We start from the raw sequence: 24,325 nt of genomic DNA, 5'->3' as shown, positions 1-24,325 counted from the left end.
AGCACCATGAGGCTACTTTAGTAGGGGGTAAAATTGTATTCTATCTGAAGCTTGTCAAAAATTTTCTATTATACCTCACTGCTTTAAGATAATGACTGTGTTCATTATGGAACAGAACTTAGGAACTTCTGTTAGAATTTGTAAGATGTCCTTGAGCCACTCCATGGTGACCTCATGATCAACAAGATCACGTGCCCATCCCGGACCATCTTCAGGACCACTGGGATGCTCCAGTCTATTATTGCTGCCACTGTGTATCTTGAGTGCTTTCATCCTTGCGGCCTCATCTCCCAACACTGCATTTATTAGACAGTATTCTTTTATCATGTGTGGGCTTGTCATTTACTAATTTTCAGTAGATTTCCAGGTCTTTCTTCCTAGTCTGGGGGCTCTACTGACAACTGTCCACCATGGGCAACTCTGCTGGTATGCGATGTCGGCAATATGCACGTCACCACGTATGTTTGGCAAGCTGACAGACAGACGGGTAATCTGTTGTGATAAAGACCCTTTTATGGAAGGCACTCACTGGCTTAGTCCTTAAGAACATAATATCTACTTGAAGACACAACCCATGTACACACACGTGGAAAGACTGGCTTAAGTCATACCAAGTGAAAAGCTAACGCCGCACATCATGTTGCGTTCTCCTGTATGGGTGCCTCTGGTTTTTCTGTGCTGCCTCAGTGCAGCTGAGCCTCCCTTCCTTGTGTAATCCAAAGATTCATCAACGTAAGTCAAAGGATTTTGGTTCAAATGTTGATAAAGTGCCTTCTATTCCTTCACTGTTAGAAAAACTTAAAGTTAGGCAATGTGGAAAGGAGCCAACCTGCCAAGTATTTTGTAGCTAGATAATGATTGGATTTGAAAATGACATTAATTTAGGAGATGGCTTTTGCTCAGAATACTAATTTGCGACAATATTCATGCCTGTCAGAAAAGTAAATGGATTTCAACAAGCAATCGCACTTGGTTTTTTTTCTCTTCCTTTTCCTATGCCATGAGAAATACTCCCTGTCTTGAACTCTTTGAGTTTTTTTATCTTTTGTTATATAAATTGCAGTAATCAAATAGTTTGAAGAATTCTATGCCGGGCCTTTTAAATTACAGTGGTGGGTTTCATGTTACAGATATCTCAGCTTCTCTGCATCTGCTGTTTATGTATGCTGTGTTAGTCTGGGTAGACTAGAGAAACAAATACATGGATACACATATGTGTATAAGGAAGAGGTTTATATACAAAAGCAATTATACATTAAGAAAGCATCCCAACCCAGTCCAGTCTAAGTTCATAAGTCTGAGACTAGCCCATATGTCTGATACCAATCTATAAAGTCCTCTTCAGACTCACAAAACACATGCAGTGAAGCCAAAGGCAGGACGATCACAAACCAGTGGTTAGAAAGTCTTTGGGTCCAGTGATGTTGTAAGCATCTCAGGGCTGGAAGCATCTCAGCATCTCTCTGTGCCTTTTCTGGCTTCCAAGGTCTGGTTTCGTCCATGTGGCTTGTCTTCTGCAGTGTCTCCTAGGGAGTAGCAGAGAGAGAGAGAGAGAGAGGTGTCTTCCACCTCCAAGGAGGTACCAGATTTTCCAGAATTCTCAGGAGAAGACCATGTCCATACAGAAGTCTCATTGCTTATCTCCAGATTGACAGGCTAGACTCCACCCCTACACTCTTAGTCTTTAAATTGACACCAGATTAGGTGACTACCACCAGGCTGATGATTTACCAGAGACTGTTGAATGATGCCTTGCAGGAAAAGCCTGGTGATCATCCTCTGTCATCATTTGCTGACAGCTTTGTGGGGTACAGTTCACTTTAGCACACGTGGGTGGTCATGAGCCAGAATTGACTTGACAGCAGCTGGTTCTTTGCATGTCACCAATGGAGAGCAGCGTTACTGATTTTAATGGCATTCTGAAAGATGTTTTATGTAGACAATTGTATCCAGGTAAAATAATGTGTGTAGAAGAATTATACACAGTGAAGGTTAGCAGAAGAATATAGATGACAGTGAAAGCCCAAAATGTATTTGCAGAGTCCCCACTCAGATTAATCCTCCGTTGACCAAAACAGAACACTCACTGCCATTGAGTCAGTAATGCCTTACAGGAGTAGAAAGCCTCATCTTTCTCCCAAGAAACAACTGGTGGTTTCAAACTACAGACCTGCAAACCGCAGCCCAATTTGTAACCACTACACCATGAGGCCTCCTTTCCATTGGCCTGGGATGTGAACAGACAGACCCTCAGACAGAGTGCAGTGGAAAGTGGATTACTGCAGCTATGGTTAGGTTAAAATATATTATCGTTTGTTTTCCCTTTGACCCATTTTTAATTTATTCTAGTTTCCATTATCTTCTGCTTTCTCTTGGATTAAGGTTATCCTGGGTTTCATGTTGTTGTTGGAGTTGGAGTTTTTTTTGTATGATTTTCTTTATATGAAACCCAACATAGTTAATCCATAGAGACAATGGCTGTATTGATAATCCTTTAGAGTTGTGGCAGGGGAAATGAGGTATGAATAATATGTTCTAAGATTGACTGTGGTGATGGTTGCACAACTCTTTAATATACCAAAACCACCGAATTGTATGGGATGTGAATTATATACCAATAAAACTGTTGTGGTGTTTTGTTTTGTTTTGTTTTGTTTTTAAAAGAAGAATATACAGGGTGAGACTGGGAATATCCTGAGAGTGAGCATCTCCTAAGATTCCAAGATCCTTGCCTGCCTCCCCCTGGTTTTTCCCTTAAAAGTAAACTTGTCTGGTCTTGTTGATTATCATGAAACATTAGTGACATCAAGCCTGTTTCCTTTCCCTCCCCCCTATTATGAATGGAATGGCACTGGACAAACATTATGCTATAATTGCACCTTTGTTTTTTCAAGGAAAGTGCCGAGCATTGGATATGCAAAGCCAAGCTATCACTAGTGTTTGTTGTCGGATCCCCTCCCTGGTTCCTACCTCCCCTCCTACACCCCACGTCTGTTAGATAATCGTTGCGAACTAGAAAAGGAGAGTTTTAGGGAAACAGCCTGTCTTGACTGCACATTCATATTCATGGCATTCATTGTTGAAAAAATACTTTGCCCTCTGCTGGGGGAACAGGAAAACAAAACCAGAGTTCTCCTTCCCCATGCAAGTGATGTTTCTGCAGGAGAAAACCATTGGTCATGTCTGTGCTGATCTAAGGAGCCCGGGTGGCACAGTGAGATATGTGTCTGGTGTTTTGAACCATGGAGCCAGTCCGATGGAGACAGACCTCACAATCTGTTCCCATAAGGGTCACACCCTCATAGCCCTAGAGCTCAGGTCTACTCTGTCTCAGGGGGTTGTGATGAGTCAAAAATTAACTGATCTTCTGTACCTAACTTCAACGTTGTCTAGTTCACTTCTCCAGAGGTGTACACTGCATGAAGTGTTTAGGGTGGGATTTCTGGGGTCTTGGGTCATGCTCACATGAATAAGGCTGAGTAATAGAGTTCAGGTATGGATGTAAAAGGGACAGGTTGGAACTATTAGGGGAAGAACTATACACGATGACTGATGCAGATACTTATGTGAGCGGGGAGTTACCAGGGCAACAGTCCTATTAATGAAGAATAAGCCTCATTTATTATCAGTGCCTGAAATATAGATATAATGTGCCTGGTAGTCTAACACGATATTTTCAATCTACCTACTCATCTTTCCTTTCCAGTGTGCAAAACGATTTTGCCCTCTTCAACACATGTCCCTCCTTCCTCTGCCAATCTAAGTCGAACCATTAAAAAACAACAATAACAACAACAAAATGCTAAACCATAAGGGGAGTTAAAGCACTAATTTATCACAGTTACCTCATATTATAATCATTGCCCTCTGATACATGCTTTGGCTAAAGTAGAGTCTGAAACTAACAGTGGCTTGGTTGGTGTTTAACTTGTCTTTGTGATGTAATGGAGCATATTTATTCTGTAAGTGGAGTGTGGCATTACTGCTTCCTTCCCCTAGTCTGACTTAAAGTCCAGGCTCCATTTTGCTATGCACACGTCAGATCCTTCTGAAATGTGTCCATGTCTGAGTGCATGAAAACACCCCCATCTTGCAGCCCCACGGAGCCAGGCTAAGAGGCATATTGATCAGAAATGACCGAGGACCAGTCAATGTGCTTCCTAGGGTTTAGAGCCACTCAGAGCAAATATCCTCTTTGTATGAGGCTGCTTCTTGTGTCTTGTCAAGCTAACCAAATGGGGAAACATCTCCCAAAATATGTGTTTGAGTCTGGTCCCCCAAATACCTATTTGTCATAAAGGGTTTGTCCTCCACTGGTCATGTAGCGAATACAAATTGGGCTGATAACCACAATAGCACCAATTCACAACCACCAGCCACCCCCAGGGGGAAAGACAGGGCTTTCTATTCCAGTAAAGAGTTACAGTCTCAGAAGCTCACACGGGCAGTTCTAACCTGTAGTATAGGGTCAGCAGGAGTCCACACTGACATGAGGGCAGTGAGTTTGGTTTGGTTTTTTTGGTACTAACATAGAGGTTGGTGGTTAGAGACCTCCCAGAGGCACTGTGGAAGAAAGGCCTGGCAACCTTTTGTTGCAAAGGTTATAGCCAAGATAGGGGGAAAATGGTATTGCCGTGAGTCATCATCTTGACTCCGGCTGCCCCATGTTTGGTTTTAGACTTGTGGGTGTAATTCTGTTGGTGAAGTGGGGTTTTTTTGGTGTGTTAATGAGCTCTTCTCAGTGTGTCCTAACACCAGTCACTTCTGAGCTATCAAAAAGTGAATTGGATGCAAAGACAAGGGAGAGTAAATGCCACAGAAGAGATCAGGCTCTTTGTCCAGAGCTGACAGCAAGAGCCTGCCTAAAGACCAGTGTCCTCAACTCAAGCTCTGGCCAGCTGAACTTTGAGAAAGTCAATGTCTGTTCTTGAAAGCCTCCTGCCTGTGCTATTATCCCATCTATGATATGAATGACTTATTCAATTCGAGAGTAGGTGTTTGTTACCTGTTTCACACACAACTCACACCTGATCACTTTTTACTTACTTTGCCTGGTGTTCCTATATACCCATGTCTTGTTTCCTCAGGTGGGGCCCTCATACACCAGGACTAGAGCAGGCTCTCATAAAATACGTTTAGACTGTAAGCTGAAAGATGCGGTTCTTAGTTTGCTCATTCATGTCTTTCGGAAGACACTTTTTTACTGATGATAAAGTGAGTCAGTGTGGTGTGTGCAATTTTCAGAATCGGTGGGTGAAGAAGAGAACAAAGGCCCCGCATGACCCCACTCCACAGAGACAACGGCCACTGGTGTCATGGCGAATCTATGTCATCAGGACGTTTTCTCCGAATCTCAAATCCAGAGCCTTGCTTATCATCAAAATTGTCATCCATCCTCACAGGTGACAAGTGACTGGGCCATATCTAGGGAGAAGTGAGTGGGCCATCCATCCCCAAGTCACGTGGCAGGCCTGGTAGGGTGTGGGTTGTTGAGAGGCTAAGATGGCCAACAGAAATGGTGTGGTCAGTCATCTTGCTGACACAATGACGTCAGACACATAGCCGTCAGTCGGATCTTTGGTTTCATGAACTGTCACCCCCTTAAAGCAAAGAGGAGAAAGGAAGGGTGGCTGGGAAAGTAGAGGCCTGGAGATGACACAATCCAGAGTGAGCTAATGAGACTGAGGGTCGCTTGTACAGAATTTTTCCATGCAGACCTGCTGGGTTGGGTGAAAGCGTTCAACTCAGACAAACACAAAAACCCACCCCATTGCTCTGCCGTCGAGTGGAGGCTCACTCCTGGCAGCCCTGAGAGGACAAGGGAGAACTGCCCTGTGGAGTTCCGACACTGGAACTTTTGACGGGAGTAGAACTCCCGGTGTTTCTCCTGAGGAGCGGCTGGTGGTTTCAATCTGCTGACCTTAAGGCCAGCCAATGCATAACCACTGCATCTGCCACCAGGGCTCCCATGTCACCTCAGACACAAGAACACTCTCATTAGAAACATTAACCTTGGAGAGAGCAGTCTTCATTCACGTGTCTCCTCATGGTCCTTGAGGCTGCAGCTTCACAGCCTTTCCTGGGGGCACTCCAGGGGACAGAGGGAGCGATTTCCCAGACTTCGTGCAAAATGGGCAAAAGTTCGTGGGAACCAAGGAAGTGCTGGGCAGAGGAACATTCCTTCCCTGTAGGTTTTATTCTTAGTAGTGACTTGCAAGTGGGCAGTTTGGGGTTGCTAGGAGCCCTGATGGCACAGGGAGCCACCTACAGGCAGAGAGAGGTGGCAGTCTGCTTCTGGAAAAACCACAGCCTTGGGGCTGAAGGGGACTGTTTTACTCTGCCCCGCAGGGTTGCCGTGAGTGGAAGTCAACTTGATGCCAACAAGTTTTATTGGTGTTGCTTTTCTCTCCATCCCCTACCTTCCATGTCTTCCTGTTAGCATATTTATCGGTTAAAATAATAGGCATGGACTGGGAGAAAGTTGACACTGTCTACTCTCCCAAAGAGTTACAGCCTCAGAAACCCAGAGGGACGGTTCTACTCTGTCCTGTAGGGTAGCTGGAGTCAAATCATCTAGATGGCAGTGAGTTTTTGTTTTTTTGTGTAATGAGGATGTGGCAGTTACTTGATCTGTCAAGTTGCAAAGGGGTGGAGTCTAGCCAGTCAATAGTACCTCTGTGTGGCCTGCTAAGAATTCTGAGAACTCCTTTCTGCCTCTCTGGAAGCCAGACACACTCTCTGCTTCCTCTCCCTGTGAGATATTCCTATTAAAAAGCTACATGGAGCTACACTGATGGAGCCAGACCCCTAGAGCTAGAGGAGCCACGTGGAGACCCATGCCAGTGCAGAAATGCTTCTACCGCCACTGGATCCGCAAGACTTTCCACCCACTGGCCTGTGATCTTCCTGCATTCTTTGTTATTGCATGTACTGCCTAAGTCTGAAGTGAAATTCACAGACTGGTATCAGACATATGGGCTAATATCGGACTTATGGACTTGATCTGAACTGGGCTGGAATGTTTTCTTAATATACAATTACTCTTCATATAAAGCTAGCTCTTTCTTATACACATAGGAGTGTCTATGAATTTGTTTTTCTAGTCCACCCAGACTAACACAGAAAGTAAGATGCCTTTACAGAACTTCTATGATTTTAGGAAACAGAAATAATCAGAAAGTAAGCAGTGAATGTTAAATAATCTCACAAGGACCAGGCATACGGCCAGCCCCATCATCATCCCTGACCAGATACAGGCATCTCCCTACTTTTTGAAAGAATGCTGAAGAAAAATGTGTGCATAAGTAAGTGTGGTGAAGAAGGCTGATGGTGCCTGGCTATTGAGAGATATGGCATCTGGGGTCTTAAAGGCTTGGAGGTAAATAAGCAGCCATCTATCCCAGAAGCAACAACACCCACATGGAAGAAGTGCACCAGTATGTGTGATCACGAGTGGTTGAAGGGACCAGGTATCAAGCAAATTTTTTACTTCTTTAAGAAAACAAAAAGGTGGAGGAGTGGATAGTTGAACCAACAGAACTGGTAGCAGAGTTGAAAGGATATTGCGCCTCTTCATCTACTACTTATAAACGAATATTTGAGGCTAACATGAATTAATTTATACTCATTTCAAAACCTGACTGTATTTTCATTCATTTTCCCAGTAGTTCTTAAGCACATAATCTGTGACAAATATCTCTGGTTGGGCAATGGGTTAAACACAGGGCTTCTAACATCGCTTGGATGCTGGTTAACGCCACCAGCCACTCAGTGGGAGAATGATGAGGCAATCATTCTGTGGAGATTTGCAGCCTTGTACACCGCATGCAGCAGTTCTCAGTACCAGTGTTTCTATGCGTCAAAATTGAGTCAAAAGCCGTGGGTTTTACATGTCAGGCAATGGGTGGAGTGGGAGCAGGGGTTAGGTAAGTGATTTGGGATTGGACAAAAAAGAGACACTTGGGAGAATGGGAGGTGAAGCAGACAGAGGCACTACTGTGGAGAGTGAGAAACACTATTGGAGTCTTTGGAGAACCTCTGATTTCTAGGTCAGACAGTGTTGACTAAGAACTGCCTTCCAACGTTGCTGTTACTGAGCCATTGTTATTGATGTTTCTTGACCCCAGGCATCAGGAAATGAACGAGTCCCTGTGGAATCCATTTCTAGCCTTTGCTTTTGCAGATGGTCATTCTCCCAACCTGTGGTCCAGTCAACTTCTCGATTTATTTTCTTTCTAGAACACAATGAGTGGAGTCCTTGTCAAACATTAGATAATTATAACTCAAGTCCTTCATTTAAAGCCCAAAGTCAGGCTTATAAAACACACAATGGAAATCCTTACATTTGAGGGACTGAGCATACCATTGTGAGAAACAAGGATACTGTGCACAGAACACAGAATGAGCTCACAGACATCGTCAGCATGTAGTTCCTGGGTGGTACAGATATTTAATGCACTCAGCTGCTAACCCAAAGGCAAGAGGTTTGAATCCACCCGGAGACACTTGGAAAGAAATCCCTGCAAATGTCCTTGCGACATATAAGCCAGTGAAGCCTTTATGGAGTACAAGTCTTCTGTGACACAAATGGGTTCCCATGGGTTGGAATGGATTCAATGACATCTGGTGGATAATTAGTGTGGGAACCAGGAGAGGGCAGTAGACTAAGGGTCAGTAAGACTTAGACTCTAATCTTAAACTTGTCTACCAATCTTGGGAAATTTACTAGTCTCTGCTCTCATGTTTTAAGTGGTAAGAGAGCTGTATAAGGCAGGCTCTGGGTTTATAACTCTGATGAGGCTCCAAAAAGTTCATAAAAGAATGGAAGGTTATGGAATTTGTCCACAAACTTTTTTCAAGAACACCTCCTGCCCCCATGTATTTCCTTTCCTAGGAATTGTTCTAGATGATTCTAGTTGCCTTGAGAGACATGTCCTGCTAAAAGGGAGGGTGTTTTCACAGGAATCACAGGCATGGCGGCAGAAGATGAGGTCCCAGTTTGGGAGGGTTCAAAGATCAACCAACAGTCTGGACTTAATTCTTGCAAGATAAAGAACCTAAGGAACCTCTGAAGTGTTTTTTTTCTTCTTCTTCTTTTTTTTTACACTTTATTAGGGGCTCATACAACTCTTATCACAACCATACATATATATACATCAATTGTATAAAGCACATCTGTACATTCTTTGCCCTAATCAATTTCAAAGCATTTGCTCTCCACTTAAGCCATTTGCATCAGGTCCTCTTCGCCCCCCCCCCGCCGCTCCCCCTTCCCTCTTGAGTCCTTGCTAATTGATAGATTGTTATTTTGTCATATCTTGCCTTATCCAGACTCTCCCTACCCCTGCTTCCCTGCCGTCCGTCTCCCAGGGAGGAGGTTACATGTGGATCCTTGTAATGGGTTCCCCCTTTCCAACCCACTCACCCTCTACTCTCTCAGTATCGCCCCTCACACTCCTGGTCCTGAAGGTATCATCCACCCTGGATTCCCTGTACCTCCAGCTCCCATATGCACCAGTGTACAACTTCTACCCTATCCAGTTTTGCAAGGTAGAATTCGGATCATGGTAGTTTGGAGGAGGAAGCATCCAGGATCTGGGGGAAAGCTGTGTTCTTCATCGGTACTATATCGCACCCTGACTGACCCATCTCCTCTCCTAAACCCCTCTGTGAGGGGATCTCCAGTGGCCGACAAATGGGCCTTGGTTCTCCACTCTGCACTTCCCCCTTCATTCACTATGGTATATAAATATACCATATACACACACACACATACATACACATACAGATATATACATACACACATATTTTTTTGCATGATGTCTTATACCTGGTCCCTTTAGCACCTCGTGATCACACAGGCTGGTGTCCATGTGGGCTTTGTTGCTTCTGAGCTAGATGGCCGCTTGTTCACCTTCAAGCCTATAAGACCCCAGACACTATCTCTTTTGATAGCTGGCACCATCAGCTTTCTTCGTCACATTTGCTTATGTACCCGTTTGTCTTCAGCGATCATATCATGGAGGTGTGCAGCCAATGATATGATTTTTTGTTCTTTGATGTCTGATAACTGATCCCTTCGGGACCTCGTGATCACACAGTCTGGTGTGTTCTTCCATGTGGGCTTTGTTGCTTCTGAGCTAGATGGTTGCTTGTTTATCTTCAAGCCTTTAAGACCCCAGACATTATCTCTTTTTATAGCCAGGCACCATCAGCTTTCTTCACCACGTTTACCTGTTCACCCACTTTGGCTTCAGCAGTTGTGTTGGGAGGGTGAGCATCATAGAGTGCCAATTTAATAAAAGAAAGTATTCATGCATTGAGGGAGTGCTTGACTAGAGACCCAAGGTCCTTCTGCCACCTTAATACCAAACCTATAAATATAGACACATAGATCCATTTCCCCATCCTTATATATGTATTTGCATGTACATGTCTTTGTCTAGACCTCTATAAATGCCCTTTGACTCCTAGCTCTTTCCTCCATCTCCCTTGACCTTCCTCCTGCCCCACTACCATGCTCCGTCCCCACCTGGGTTACAGCCATATCTCTTCTTTATGTAACCTTACCCTTGATCATACCCTACCAGGACTGCCACTCCCCCCTCACTACCATTTTTGGTCCCATGTTGTTCCCTTGTCCCTGTGTTTGTTAACACCACTTCCTTACACACACCCCACCTCCCCCTATCCCAAGTCCCCCCGGAACTGTCGGTCCCGTTGTTTTCCTCCAGATAGTTCATCCAGCCTGTCTTATTTAGACAGACCTGTGGAGATAATAACATGCACAAAAACAAAAAAAAATGCACAAAAACAAGGCAGGGGAAAACAAAGCAACAGTATACAACCAGACAACAAAACCACAACAACAAACCACTGACAAAGAACAAAACAAACACATCAAGAAAGAAGAGTTTGTAGTTAGTTCAAGGATCGTTTGTTGGCCCTTAGGAGTGTTTTTCAGTCCAGTCTGTTGGGGCACCATGCCCTGGCCCCAAAGTCCACTTTCAGCATTCTCTGGGGACCTTGACACTCCATTCCCTTGCTGTTCCACTGCACTCCACCACACTTTGCCTCGGTGTGGTGGGATCAGGTCAGGTGTAATTTTCACACTGTGTCTCTGGTGCTGTCCCCTGTATCACTGTTGGTAACTTAAAGAAAATAAGCATCAAATAGACCCCCACCCTCCTCCCCTGTGACACAGGCTGGACCTGCTCTGGTTTCCAAATTTTTCTGTATTTTTGGTTTGTATTGTTTTGTTCAGGTTTGTTTGTTCATATTCGAGTGTATCTCAGAGGCCTACTGTCATTGGAGGTCACCCTCTTGAAGCTATGTTACATACTTTTCCATTTCTTAGTATGTGAAACCCAATGTTGGTGAACCTACGTGGACAACAAGTAGAATAAGAGGTTTAGAGGGAGGGGGCGCAGTGGTAGTAGTGGGGTAAAAGGGAGACCATGTCAAGGAGTCCATGTAGAAAAAGAATGCTTGGAAATGGATTGTGGTTAGCAATTGTACACTACTACTTGACATGATTGAATTAGGGATGATATGATGCATTAAATCCCAATCAGTAATTAAAAAAAGAAACTTTATGGAAATAGCTGCTAATTCGCAAAAGCGGAATCCAGACCACGTACTTCTTTCTTTGGCTACTTACTTTGCTCTTATATGGGAAAGCTCAGAAAACCAAAAATCTCGCTAATTTTTACAAATGAAAACTGTAAAAGAGACAGCAACGATGTTCGGTGGTTCAAGAAAATGGAATACACATCAAAAGTACATTGGGAGCGATGTTGGCGATTTTAGGCAATGTAGAACAACAATTTGAGATTGCTATTTACCCATAAAAATTCATTTTGCATTAAAGACAAGAAGCATCCGAGCATCTGCTCTTGCTGCTGTGGATTTGCGGCATTCTTTCCCTTGCCCACAGCAGCTGGCGGCAAACCCCATTAGCAGTCTCCCCTCCCCTGCCCTTTTGTAACCTCCCACTATCACTGCTGCTTTAGGTGGCGTGAGCAGAGGGCGGAGGGCTTGCTTTGTAAATACTTTCAGGTGGTGATAATCCTCATGACTGGGTTTGCTCATGACAACTTGTCTTCTTCCATTTGGTGAGCATTCACAGCCCAGAAGCCTATCTTGCTGGCATTCTCTGAAAAAGCCCCGGGCTGACATCGTTTTCCACAGCTCTCCTAATCTGCCTGGCTCTCCCTCTCTGTGGTCCTCATTTCCCCATGTGGTCCCCTCTTTTCCCTGACATTTAAGGAGGCAGAAGGCAGACACCGCCCACCCACCTGTTACTGTGCTGCCTGTGGCAGCTGGTATGTTGCTGTGATGATGGAAACTATGCCTCCGGTCTTTCACATACCAGCAGGATCACCCATGGTGGACAGGTTTCAGTCGAGCTTCCAGACACAGAGAGACTAGGAAGCAAGGACTGATGATCTACTCCTGAAAATCAGCCTGCGAACAACTTCTGGAGGACAGCAGAGTGCTGTCCAATATAGGAAGATGAACCTCCTGGGTGAGCAGACACTCCAATACCAGCGGTCACAACAAGCACATCAACCATCAAGAAGGTAGTGCAGGCCTGGGCAGCGTTTCATTCTATTTCATGTGGGCTCTCCATGTCATTCAGCTTGGCGACAACAAACAACAGCAGAAGGGAATCGAGAGTCAACGATTCTCCCATCCACAACATGGGGGGGGGGGTCTTCATTATGCATTTGAAGCAACATTGTGAATCAGGTGGAATTTGTGTTTGGCTCCCTGTCGCCTTCCTGATTCAGTCCTGTCTCCTATCTCGCTGTCATCTATCAGACCACCCCTTGCCTCTGAGTTGGCTAAAAGTCAAGGGACTCCTTGATTCAGATGGAGGCTAGACCCCAAGAGGATGGAATCTGAACATCCAGGAGCCATAACTATGAAACACTGTACTTCAGTGGACCAATCAGGAAGGCCTCTATGGAAAAGCAGGAACTCTGACTCCCTCCAGGTTTGTGATACGTGGCCCCAATAAGCCAATGCTTTCATGGTGAGTTCATTGCCTGTCCCTGTAATGTTAGAAGCGGTGTCACTAGTGTATCAGACGGTATTACCCACAGTCGACAGGCTTCAGCAGAATTTCCAATCAATGAAAACCTTGTGGGTCATAGCCAATCATTCTCCAATGTGCTTGGATTGGGAAGGTGATCAGAAGGGTGAATTGCTAAAGGATGACTTCATTTCTGGTGAAACAGAGGGTGAGGAAGGCCTGTGTGTGGGATAGATGGGCTCAGTACCCTCCGTAGTGAAATCAGCCAGGCCAGCAAGCCCGTAGGTGAGCATGTGCCGCTTGACCTTTCTTGCACATGAGGGGCCATAAGATGGAGTTGATTTTATGCCAGTGAGCCACAGATAACAGCAAGCAGATATCTCTCCTGCCTCTATAGACAGAGGGAAACAAGCCCTTTCCTTTTGGCATCCAATTCTCAAAACCACCCCAAGGATGTCTCTGAATGCCTTTTGCATAGGCCCCGGAATGAATGCTTCTCCATCTCCCCCTGTCCTGGTCTGCCCCCTGTGCCCATGTTTGGGCCTGGTTCTTTTTGCAGCACCCTGAGACCTTTCCTGCTCAACAGTGAGAGCTCTACTGGCTAGTCACAGTTCAGCTTCCCCGGAGCCTGTTCTCTTTCGCTACCCAGAGCATCAGATGGAAATAAGTTATATTTAGCTCCTGTCTGCTTTTCCCAAGGCTGGTTTTAAACTGATTATTGAAATCCATAGTTCCACTCCCCACTACAGAATACCACGGAGTTCTATGGTATTCAACACCACAGATACCCGGTGTTCCGATGCATCTGCCAAAGAACCCCAGTTGCTGAAATGACCAAATGCAGAAAAAACCAGAAGCCTTGCCTTTTGTCAAAACTGAGCCTCTTCCTCTCCACACACACTGGTTCACACCCACCCACAAAGGTCCTTCCCTCCCTGAGCCCTGCACCCTCATGACTGACAAGCTCAGCAAAAGCCCTCAACGATGGGGTCTGACTTAAAAAAAAATCCCTGTGTTTAGCTTTTTCTTTCACAATGTTTTCAAACTGTCTGTGTGAGCTGAATTCACTCTTTCAAGCTGTCAGACTCAGCGGGTTCCATAAAACTGCTCACAAATATGATGCTATCTGGTAGGGGGTGGGCCTCGGAACTTTCCAGGGGCCAGACGCAGCAGGATCAGACTCTCTGAGCATCCGAATGAAAGCTTCTCAAAACCTGGATGAATGAGGTGCCAAATAAATGTGCGTTAGAGGCTGCAATGGAGTCACCGGGTGACACAGTTACACAACTGACTAGCAACCAGAGTCGGCCTCACAGTGCCTTGTAAGAAAGACCTTGTGATAGACTTCGGAAAAGTCACAACTCTGGAAGACACTATGGAGTGGAGTTCTTCTCTGCACACCTGGGGACCCCGTGAGGTGGGGGTGAAACCATGGCAGCTGGTTGGTTTTATTTTGGGGTGGTGGGGGGTGTTGGTTGCTGTTGATCAGTTTCCACTCATGGTGATTCTAAGTATGTGGAGTCTAGCTGCCCCATGGGGTTCTCAAGGCTGAGACCTCTTGGAAGTAGATCAACAAGACTTACTCTCAGGGGTCCTTTGGGTGGATTTGAACCACCAACCTGTTGGTGAATAGTCCATCGTTTAACCATTTACACCACCTAGGTCTTTTCGTTTGGGTGGTGGTGATTGTGATGCAGTGCTTCAGGTCAGCTTTGACTCATATCAATCTTATGGACAACAGAACAAAACACGGCCCAGTCTTGCACCAACCTCACCATAATTCTGACATCTGAACCAATGATTACAACCACCATCTCCACCCATCTTGTGTGTCTTTCTCTTTTCTGCTGACCCTGTATTTGATCAATCACGATGTCCTTTCTGAAGGACTGGGCTCTCCTGGGTTTGCTTAGAATCTGTGAATTATGCCCCGAGTTCCTAAAGGAGGAGAGTATCGTTTAATCCTCAGAAAAGTTTTGTCTATGAGGGAAAAAAAGCAAGGAGAATTATTATCTAGGTACAAAGCCACTCTTTAACCCATCCTTAGCAGTGAGTGAAAGTTCATCCTAAGCAGTGAGTGAAAGGTCATATTCAGGAAAAGGCTAATTAGTGAAATTGGCCATCTTTGCTAATCAGATCCATCAGATAATAGCTGTACTAGCAACAGGGAAAATGTTGTTCCTTACAGAAGGGTTTCAGGGAGGAGATGAGCCAGTAAGGGTGCAATGAAGCAACGATGAAAAATATAACTTTCTTCTAGTTTCTAAATGCTTCCTCCTCCCAGCCCACCCCATGCTATCATGATCCAAATTCTACCTTGCAAGTCTGGCTAGACCAGAGGATGTACACTGGTACAGATAGGAACTGGAAACACAGAATCCAGGGCGGATGATACCTTCAGGACCAGTGGTGTGAGGGGTGATACTGGGAGGGTAGAGGGAGGGAGGGTTGGAAAGGGGGGACCAGTTATAAGGATCTACATGTGACCTCCTCCCTGTGGGATGGACAACAGAAAAGTGGGTGAAGGGATATGTCGGACAGGGCAAGATATGGCAAAATAATAATCTGTAAATTATCAAGGATTCATGAGGGAGCAGGGAGTGGGAAGGGAGGGGAAAAATGAGGACCTGATGCCAGGGGCTTAAGTGGAGAGCAAATGTTTTGAGAATGATGAGGGCAATGAATGTACAAATGTGCTTTACGCAATTGATATATGTATGGATTGTGATAAGAGTTGTATGAGCCCCTAATAAATGATTAAAAATTTTTAAAAAACTGTTGTTCTAGGGTAAGTAGTAAAAAGGGCTAATGATAGTGTTAATCTTGTGATGTCTGCAAAATATTGCCAGTGCTCCCTCTGAGCTGCAATTTTAACTACAGGAATCAGGCGACCACAAATTACCATTGCCATGGCAACTATAATTCAGTCAATTCTGCCAGGTTTGTAATAGATGAAGACATGCTTCCATACAAGGGAGCTTCACAGTGTGAAAAGCTGGAATGAAAAGATAACGGACTTTCCCCACAAATGTTGTGAAGTCTCCTTGTACTACGTTTGCTGGGAGAAGTGCAGTTATAGTGTGTGTGTACACAAGCAGTGGACCTTCCACACAAACCAAGCCAAGCCCACTGCCCACGCATAACGACTCAACAGGACAGAGGACAACTGTCTCTTTGGGTGTCTGAAACTTTCAATTATTACAGGAGCCAATAGCCTCAGCTTTCTATCTTCCTCCCACACAGCGACTGGCAGATTCAAACTGCCAGCCTTGGGGTTTATAGCTCAGTGTGGAACCCACTATTCTACCAGCACTCCTTAAGTAGTGGACAATTGTATTTTATACTCTTTTCTTTAGAAATGTGGTCATGAGAGACTAACAAAAGTCCTTCTGAACCACTGCAAATGCACATTTTTATACAGAGTATTTTGGATTGAATTATATCTCCAAAATATATGCGTGACACGCATGATGTCTCCCCCCCGAGATTGGTCTCTCCTGCTAACATGCCCAAAGTAGATGAGACAAGGTCTCACCAGCCTCGTATCCAAGGGGCAGGAAGGCTATACTTCTTCCAGGACAGATCTGTTTGTTCTTCTGCCCACCCACAGTCCTTTGAATGTTCTTAAACAACACTGTAATTCGAATGCTTCGAAATAAAACCAGATGGGAAACTGGAGCTGCCTCCCTCTGTAGATGTAGAGACTCCAGAGTCTGAAATAGGGAAACGATCTAGTCTGTGGGTCCCATCCCATAAGAATGGTGGATGTCAGAAGCAGATGGTATAACCCCAGGCCAGGCTATGTAACAAGTACCCACAGGAATGAGTAGCACCAGATACTTTGATCAGGACCAGAAATCCCCTCAGCTGAATTCTTCTTTACTCTGTCCCCTGTTCAGCACGACCACAAATGAGTAGACAACACAGAGCAGTTAGCTTGTTGCTTGAAAGGGGAGATTAACTGATCTCCAATGTGGTGGAAAGGAACCTTGGTGGGTAGCATTAGTTCCGCTGCGGACTGCAAGGGCGGCAGTTTGGACCCATCAGCCACTCCATGGGAGAAAGAAGAGGCTTTCTACTACCATCAAGAACTAGAGTCTCAGAAACCCACACAGGCAGTGCTCCCCTGTCCCATCGGGCTTCAATGAGTCAGAATTGACCATCAAGTCGATGGAAGAGAAGGGCTTTGTTTTGTTGGGGAATGTGGTGGCAAACAATTCACCCACTCTGTATCAGAGCAAATAGAATGCCTGCACAGAGCTCCCATGAAGGAGGAAGAGGAAAATTATGATCTGTGTGGCAGCTACAAGTTGCTCACGGCCATTCGCTGTGGGCTTCCAAGGCTACAAATCTTTACAGTGGCAGAAAGCCTCAGCTTTCACCCATGAAGCCATTAGGGGACTCAAACTGCTGACCTTTCAGTTAGCAGCCCAACACTTAGCCCACCGCGCCACCAGTGCAGCTCCAAATCGTGTATCAGAAAGGAACATGGCATGCAAAGAATGTGGATTCTCCCCCTAGGAAAATGAAGCTTAAGGGGCAGTAGTGGATTCTTCACGATGGCTCTCACAGTGTATATACTCACAACGTCATAAGGGCCTTATGTTGTAAAGACCAGGTTCGAAAGCAGTGTGCATGAGATGGGAAGGGGCCACGGCACGTCTGAGAAGAAACAAATCAAAGAGTAGAGCGTCAGGCTTGAGGAACGGATGCAGGCACTGACAGGCTAACACATTGGAGAGACACTGCTCAAACCCAGTCGGCTTACCAATAGCCAAGTGTGTTTGTGTGAGCACAGGGTATGTGGAGGGCAGATGAGGAAATTAGAGACAGAGAGAATCTTCAAGTTAGGAAGACATGCACATGTCACAAGGGGAGGAGAATAATTGGTCTCTGAGTAGAAAAAAAAAACAACTGGAACAGAAGATATATTTTTAAATATAAGAAAATTTCCCAGAAATGGGGGGAAAAATAGACCAAAGCTCTTCCAGGAAATTTAACAAAGAATGTTCAAAACCCAGACATATTTTAATTAAATTATCACACCTCAAAGATAAAGAAAGCATTCTTCAGATCTTCAGATGTGAAAGCAGAAAATGAAAAACCTTCTATAGAGGGTGGTGGGAATCAAGCTGGGGTCAGACCTCTTCATTCCTCTGCTAGATAGTCTCAGAGACCCCCAGGGCTCCTTCTCCCCGATCTCTCAGGATCTCCACGAGTTAGCAGCGACGGTGAGGGTGGTTTGGGTTTACCTGAACTTGGAGAATGAAAGTGGCCCAAGGAGGTTATATTCCATCGGGATATTGTTAAAATACAAAGACAGTGAGGGGATATGTATAGACCTGAGAGAACAAAGTAACTATGAGATGATCTTTTTAAAGTAAATAATCGATGCTAATGGTTCTATCAATTAAGCATAACTCAGAAATAACTCAGTTATGGCAACATGAAGTATGGGAACTGATCCCCCAAATTGAACCGAACTCACTCACTTCAAAACCAAACCAAACTGTGAGCTGATGAGGGCAGGGTAGAACTGCCCCTGTGGGTTCCTGAAACTTTTTAAATCTGTAGAGTCAGGGTAGAGTGGTCAGGGGTTTCACTGGTGGGTTCAAGTACCTGACATCGTGGTCAGAAGCTCAACAGGTAACCCATGCTGCCACTAGCACTAGCACCTTGGGGGGACCAATAAGCCTGTTTCAATGTAGAACTAATGCAGAGCAACTATAGGAATTAATGTCACAGGGAGAATAGGAATGCTACCCATTAGACATAATAATAATTACACAATGGAAGAATTTGGAAGCTGGAGGGCCAGGGATGGAAGGCAATGGGAGAGGACGTGTGTCTTCATCTTTCTCAGCAGGAGTAAATCAGCATCACCTGACACTATAACATGAAGCTTAAAATATAGACATGATTATTTCAAACTCGGTATTTTCTTTGTATTAACCTTAAAATTGTCAGATAGGCCATAAACCTATTACAATATACTCACTGCCATCAAATGATTCGGACTCATAATGACCCTACAGGGCACAGTAGAACTGCCCCTTTGGGGTTTCTGAGACTTGGCATCTTTACAGGAGCAGACAGCCTCATCTTTCTCCTGTGGAATGGCTGGTGGTTTTGAACTGCTGACCTGGTGGTTAGACGCTCAGTGCATAGCCTCTACGCCACTGGGGTCCCTTCATTACAGCATGGCAGGTTTTATCTGAATTTTAACAGTTCTTCTTTTATGTGGATCACAATGAAAATGTATGTGTTTTACTAAAAATTAACTAGAGTGCAATCTCATTATAAAAATCTCTGTGCCTATATGTTTTAGTGGGTACCTCTGATGCCATTCATTTAATACTAATAACACTTGTTTCGAGGTATGGGCACATTCTTTTTTTAAAATAAATCATTTTATTGGGGCTCATACAACTCTTCTCACAATCCATACATACATCAATTGAGCAAAGCACCCCTATACATTCATTGCCCTCGTCATTCTCAAAATTCGCCTTCCACTTGGGTTCCTGGAATCAGCTCATTTTCTTTTTTACCCTCCCCCTCCCTCCCGCACCTCCCTTCCCTGTGAACCCTCAATAGTTTACAAATTATTATTATATCTTATCTTACACTGCCCGGCGTCTCCATGCACCCACCTTCCCACTGCCCATCCCCCAGTGAGGAGGCTACACGCAGATCCCCGAGATCGGTTCTCCCTTTCTACACCCCCTTCCCTCCCCATGTCTCCACTCTCACCGCCATTCCCGAGGGGTTCATCCATTCTAGATTCCATGTTTTTCCAGATCCCCACTGCACCGCTATGCATCCGCTGGTCTAACCAGGTCCACAAGGTAGAAATGGGATCATGATAATTGGTGGGTGGAAGTGTTCAAGAACTAGGAGAAGGTTTTGAGTTTCATTGGGTATGGGCACATTCTAACTTCAATCTTTGTATCACTGTATGACAAGTATTTATAATTAACATATATGATAATATATGGTCTGATTATAAAACAAGTAATTTTTAAAAAGCAAACACCAAATATTTTAAAGCAAATACTTGAATTGGATAAAATATTGGAAATTATTATATTGGGCTTGGTACTTTTACATATTTTTAATTAAAAATATTCATTAGTCAAGAGCTGGTAGAAAATGAGGACAAGGAGTATTATCCCATGTGTTGATGGCATTCCCACCTGCACAGCTTCTCTGTAGGGGGATGAGTGCCAATGGGATCTCCTCCCACAGGGCTACTCAATGGCACAGCATTCTCTTCCACAATCATCTCAATGAGCACTTATAGACGCTTCAGGCTATAAGTGAGCACCTTCAGCAGGATGGCTTAGAGTCCACCCTTTCCTCCTCTAAAGTGTAAAGCAGAATTGGACACCCATTGAAAACAATTGCTCTTTTAGCGGGTTTTTATTCATACACCACGACAATCACTCCTTTAAAGTGTATCATCCAGTGGTTTGGGGTGTATTCACAAACATGTGCAACCACCCTACTCCCAGAGTATATTCATCATTCCAACGAGAAATCTCATACCTATTAGCAATCACACCCCTCCTCCCTGTCCCCCAACTCCTGACAACTATTATTCCACCTCCCATCCCTACATACATCCTGCATGTTTCCTATCAATGGGATTAGGTAATACTTGGTCTCTGTGGCTGGCTTTTTTCACAGAACATAACGTTGTCAAGGTTCATTGATGCCTCAGCAGGTAGCAAAACTTTATTTTTTTGGTGATGAAATAATATTCCATGGTATGAGTAGATTCTATTTTTAAAAATAATTTTATTGGGGACCCCTACAACTTTTATCATAATCTATCCATCCATCCATCCATCCATCCATCCATCCATCCATCCATCCATCCATCCTTCCATTGTATCGGGCACATTTATACATTTATTGCCATCATGATTCTTAAAACGTTTGCTTTCTACTTGAACTCTTGGTATGAGCTCCTCTTTTGACTAGATTTTTTTTAATCTACTCCTCCCTTGATGGAATTTAGGTTAGTTCCTCCTTTTGTCCATTGTAAATAAAGCTGCTATCAACATTCATGTGCACCTGTGTCCCATTCTCTTGGATCTACAGTAGGAGTGGCATTGCTAATTGAATGGGAGCTGTTTGTTTAGGGCCTCCGACAATTAAACTGTTGTCTTCTTTGTTTCCAGGCAGAAATGGTGCACAGCGCCTTCCAGGCCCAGCGGGCTTTCCTTCTGATGGCTTCGCAGCACCAACAGCCTCAAGAGGTAAGTAGCAAGGCTGCCCCAGGAAGGAGCAGTATAACATAGAAACAAGGAAACAACAGAACTGTGTCTTCTGATCCAGGCTGTCTCCTCAATTGAGACTTAAAGGGCACATGTTGGTCCCATCTTCAGTTTTCATTATGACTTGTAGCAAGTCTTCTGTCTTTACAGTCTTCATAGGTAAGTGACTTCCAAATGCAGTCCAGTTGCTGAACTCAGGAAGTAATAATACCCTCATACTACTAACACGGTCCGTATGGCCAGCTTCCTACTGTAGCACTTGAGAGTACTAGTTTAGTAGTTGTTGGTAGGTGCCGTCGAGTGGTAGTAACTCACTCCAGTTTCATGTCATCCTTATGATCACTGCCATGTTTGAGTCCATCACTCTGACAAGTGTGCCAGCCCATCTCACTTAGAGTTTCCTTTGCCCCCACTGGCCCCTTCATCACCAAACATGGTGCTCTCCTGTAGTGATTCATCCTTCTTATTGATGTGTCCAAAGTGAGAGAATTGGATTGTGTTCTGTTGGGACCCATAAGGTTTCAAAGTCTGTCTTAGTCTGGAAGCTCTTCTGGGAACCGTCCAGCATGGTATCTGAAATATCAGTAGCAACATCAAGTGGCTACATCAGTGTTGCCCAGAATTACATATCACCTTGGCGCTTAAATGCAGTGCCTCACTGAGGAGATTGGAGCCCACCCTTAGACTGCTTTTCCCACAAGCTCCTCCATGATGATGCTTGTGCATCATTTTCAAAACGCAAATGTCAGAGACACTCTTGGTGGGTCCATGTGTACTGGGACATGAAGGCAGATGAACTTTCCTTAGATTCAAGATACTTGGAGCTATTAGAACGCTTGATATCCAGAGCAGTGATGGTGGTGGTTGTGGCACTCACTGGACTCTAACTCCTAGTGAACCTGTGTGACCAAGTCAAATTGCCTCCATTGGGGTTTCTTGGCTGCCAGGTCTTTCACCCGTGGATATATCCAATGGATTAAAACCTTCAGCCTTTCAGTTAACAGCCTAACCATTTGTGCCACCAGGGAGCCATGCAATGATATTACAAAATAATCATTTTAACAACTTTTAACTTAACATTCCCTTTTAAAACCTGGAGTAAAGAAAATTAAAAGGATAATAGTTTTGGTTAAGAGCAAACTTGTGGTTGGGGAGCATCATGGTTTAACTTATGTCACCCCAAAAATGTGTCAACTTGGCTGGGTCATGCTTCTCTGTAGTTTGGCAGTTAGGTAATGATGCAATCATCCTCCATTACTTATCTGATGTGATCAGCCATTAGTAATGAGGGTACTTGAGTGGGATACAACATCGTTATTCAGTTCATGGCACTCATCTGATAAAAGAGGATTTTATTGATCTGACCCTGTGAGCCACAGAATTTTGGGGGGATGATTTTCAGCTGCAAGTCACCAGGACACTCTTCCTAATCTGTGTTGGTCTGGAAGTTCCACCGAAACCTCTTGTGTAACTTAGTAACTCACAGGCCTCTACTGCATGCCAGGTGCTGATTGCACATTGGCTGGGATAGAACTCAATGATTGGTGAGAATTCTACCACTGATTTCCTAGTGCTTTTTAAACTATAACCCCCCCCCCCCAAATAAACTCACTGCCATCCAGTTGATGCCAACTCATGGTGACTGTATAGGAGGGTAGAACTTCCCCCTATGAGTTTCTGAAACTAATTCTTTATGGGCGTAGAAAGTTCCATCTTTCTCCCATGGTGTGGCTGGTAATTTCAAACTGCTGACTTTGCAGTTAGCAGCCCAATGTGTAACCACCACACCACTAAGGTGTCTGTCTTCTAGTGTCTGGACTATGCATAGGGATTCTAAAAACTGTATTGGAGAGAAGAAGTTTCCATAATTTGTTTAAAGAATATTTATTATAGAAACAAGTTCTTTTATTTTGAAATAAAAATACTATGCATTTCTTAAGTAGCTCTATAAGTATAGCTTGTTAAAAAGAAAAATATTAGAAATTGTTCGTTTGACTAAATATTCTATATTTTAAGTTTGTTAAAAATTGCATAATTTAAAAAGATAAGCTGAATAGTCAGTAGAATATAACAGCTTAAATTTAGTAGCTCATTTTTGGAGTCCAAAACAAACTCCTAAAAGTAAAAAGAAAAACTTGAGCTAAGAATCCTGAGAAGTAGGAAGTTTGATTTTCAAGGAAAGATATTTAGCTCCATAAAGGGACAAGATGTTTCCAGAATCAGTGGCTCCCAGACATGCCTGGGAGTAAAATCACTTGAGAAACTTTAACAAATGCCAGTGCCTGAGTCTTGCCCCAGAGGTTCTGATTTAATTGGTCCAGGACATAGCCTTGCCTTGGTGCTTTTTGATAGGCTTTCATGGTGACTCTGTAGCCTTACTGTGGTGCAGGGTGCATTAGAAAGTGGAATACTGCAAATACAATTAAAATGTAACATTTTATCATTTGATCTCCATTTGGGTACATTTTAAATTTGCTCGGGTTTTTCATATTTCCTACTTTCTTTTTCATTTTGAGCTTTTTCTCTGTATTTATTGTTGGTATTAGTTTGTTTTTGTAAATATCCTGTATATGAAATCTAGGATAGGTAAATCTTTGGAGACAATAACTGGATTAATGGTGTCTTGGGGATATGACAGAGGAGTTTGGGGGAAAATGGGGAGCTAATGAATAAGAGAAAGAAAAAATATTCTAAAATTGATTGTGGTGATGATTGTAAAACTCAATATGATTGAGGTATTGAATTATTTGATATGTGAATTATATGCCAACAAAACTGATGTTTGATAGATAGATAAAATCAATGTGAATCTGAGGCAGTGAGAGTTCACAGGTAGACTTCTCACTTGGCATCTTGCCATGCAGGAGACTAGGGTTGGATTCCTACACAGTGCACCTTCTATCCAGCCACCTCTTCTATGTTAGTGGGAGGCTTGTGTGTTTCTGTGATGGGTACTAGGTTTCAGTGGAACTTCCAGGCTCAGCTGGACTAGGACAAGAAGCCTGGT

At 44.0% G+C, this 24,325-nt stretch overlaps 1 protein-coding gene across 1 annotated transcript in view; it reads left to right on the top strand.

Annotated features, from left to right (window-relative positions):
* Nucleotides 1–24,325, top strand: part of CAP2 (cyclase associated actin cytoskeleton regulatory protein 2) — a 218,096-nt gene that overhangs the window by 62,676 nt on the left and 131,095 nt on the right. The window contains exon 4 of the mRNA XM_075532406.1: nt 21,223–21,300. Coding sequence (XP_075388521.1) covers nt 21,223–21,300 — 78 coding nt within the window. The remainder of the gene's footprint in view (nt 1–21,222; nt 21,301–24,325) is intronic.

Source organism: Tenrec ecaudatus, chromosome 1, assembly GCF_050624435.1.
Source record: "Tenrec ecaudatus isolate mTenEca1 chromosome 1, mTenEca1.hap1, whole genome shotgun sequence".
In the NCBI taxonomy this organism is placed as follows: Eukaryota; Metazoa; Chordata; class Mammalia; order Afrosoricida; family Tenrecidae; genus Tenrec; species Tenrec ecaudatus.
Note: the sequence above shows the minus strand (reverse complement) of the source record. Positions and strands in the feature narration are given on the sequence as shown.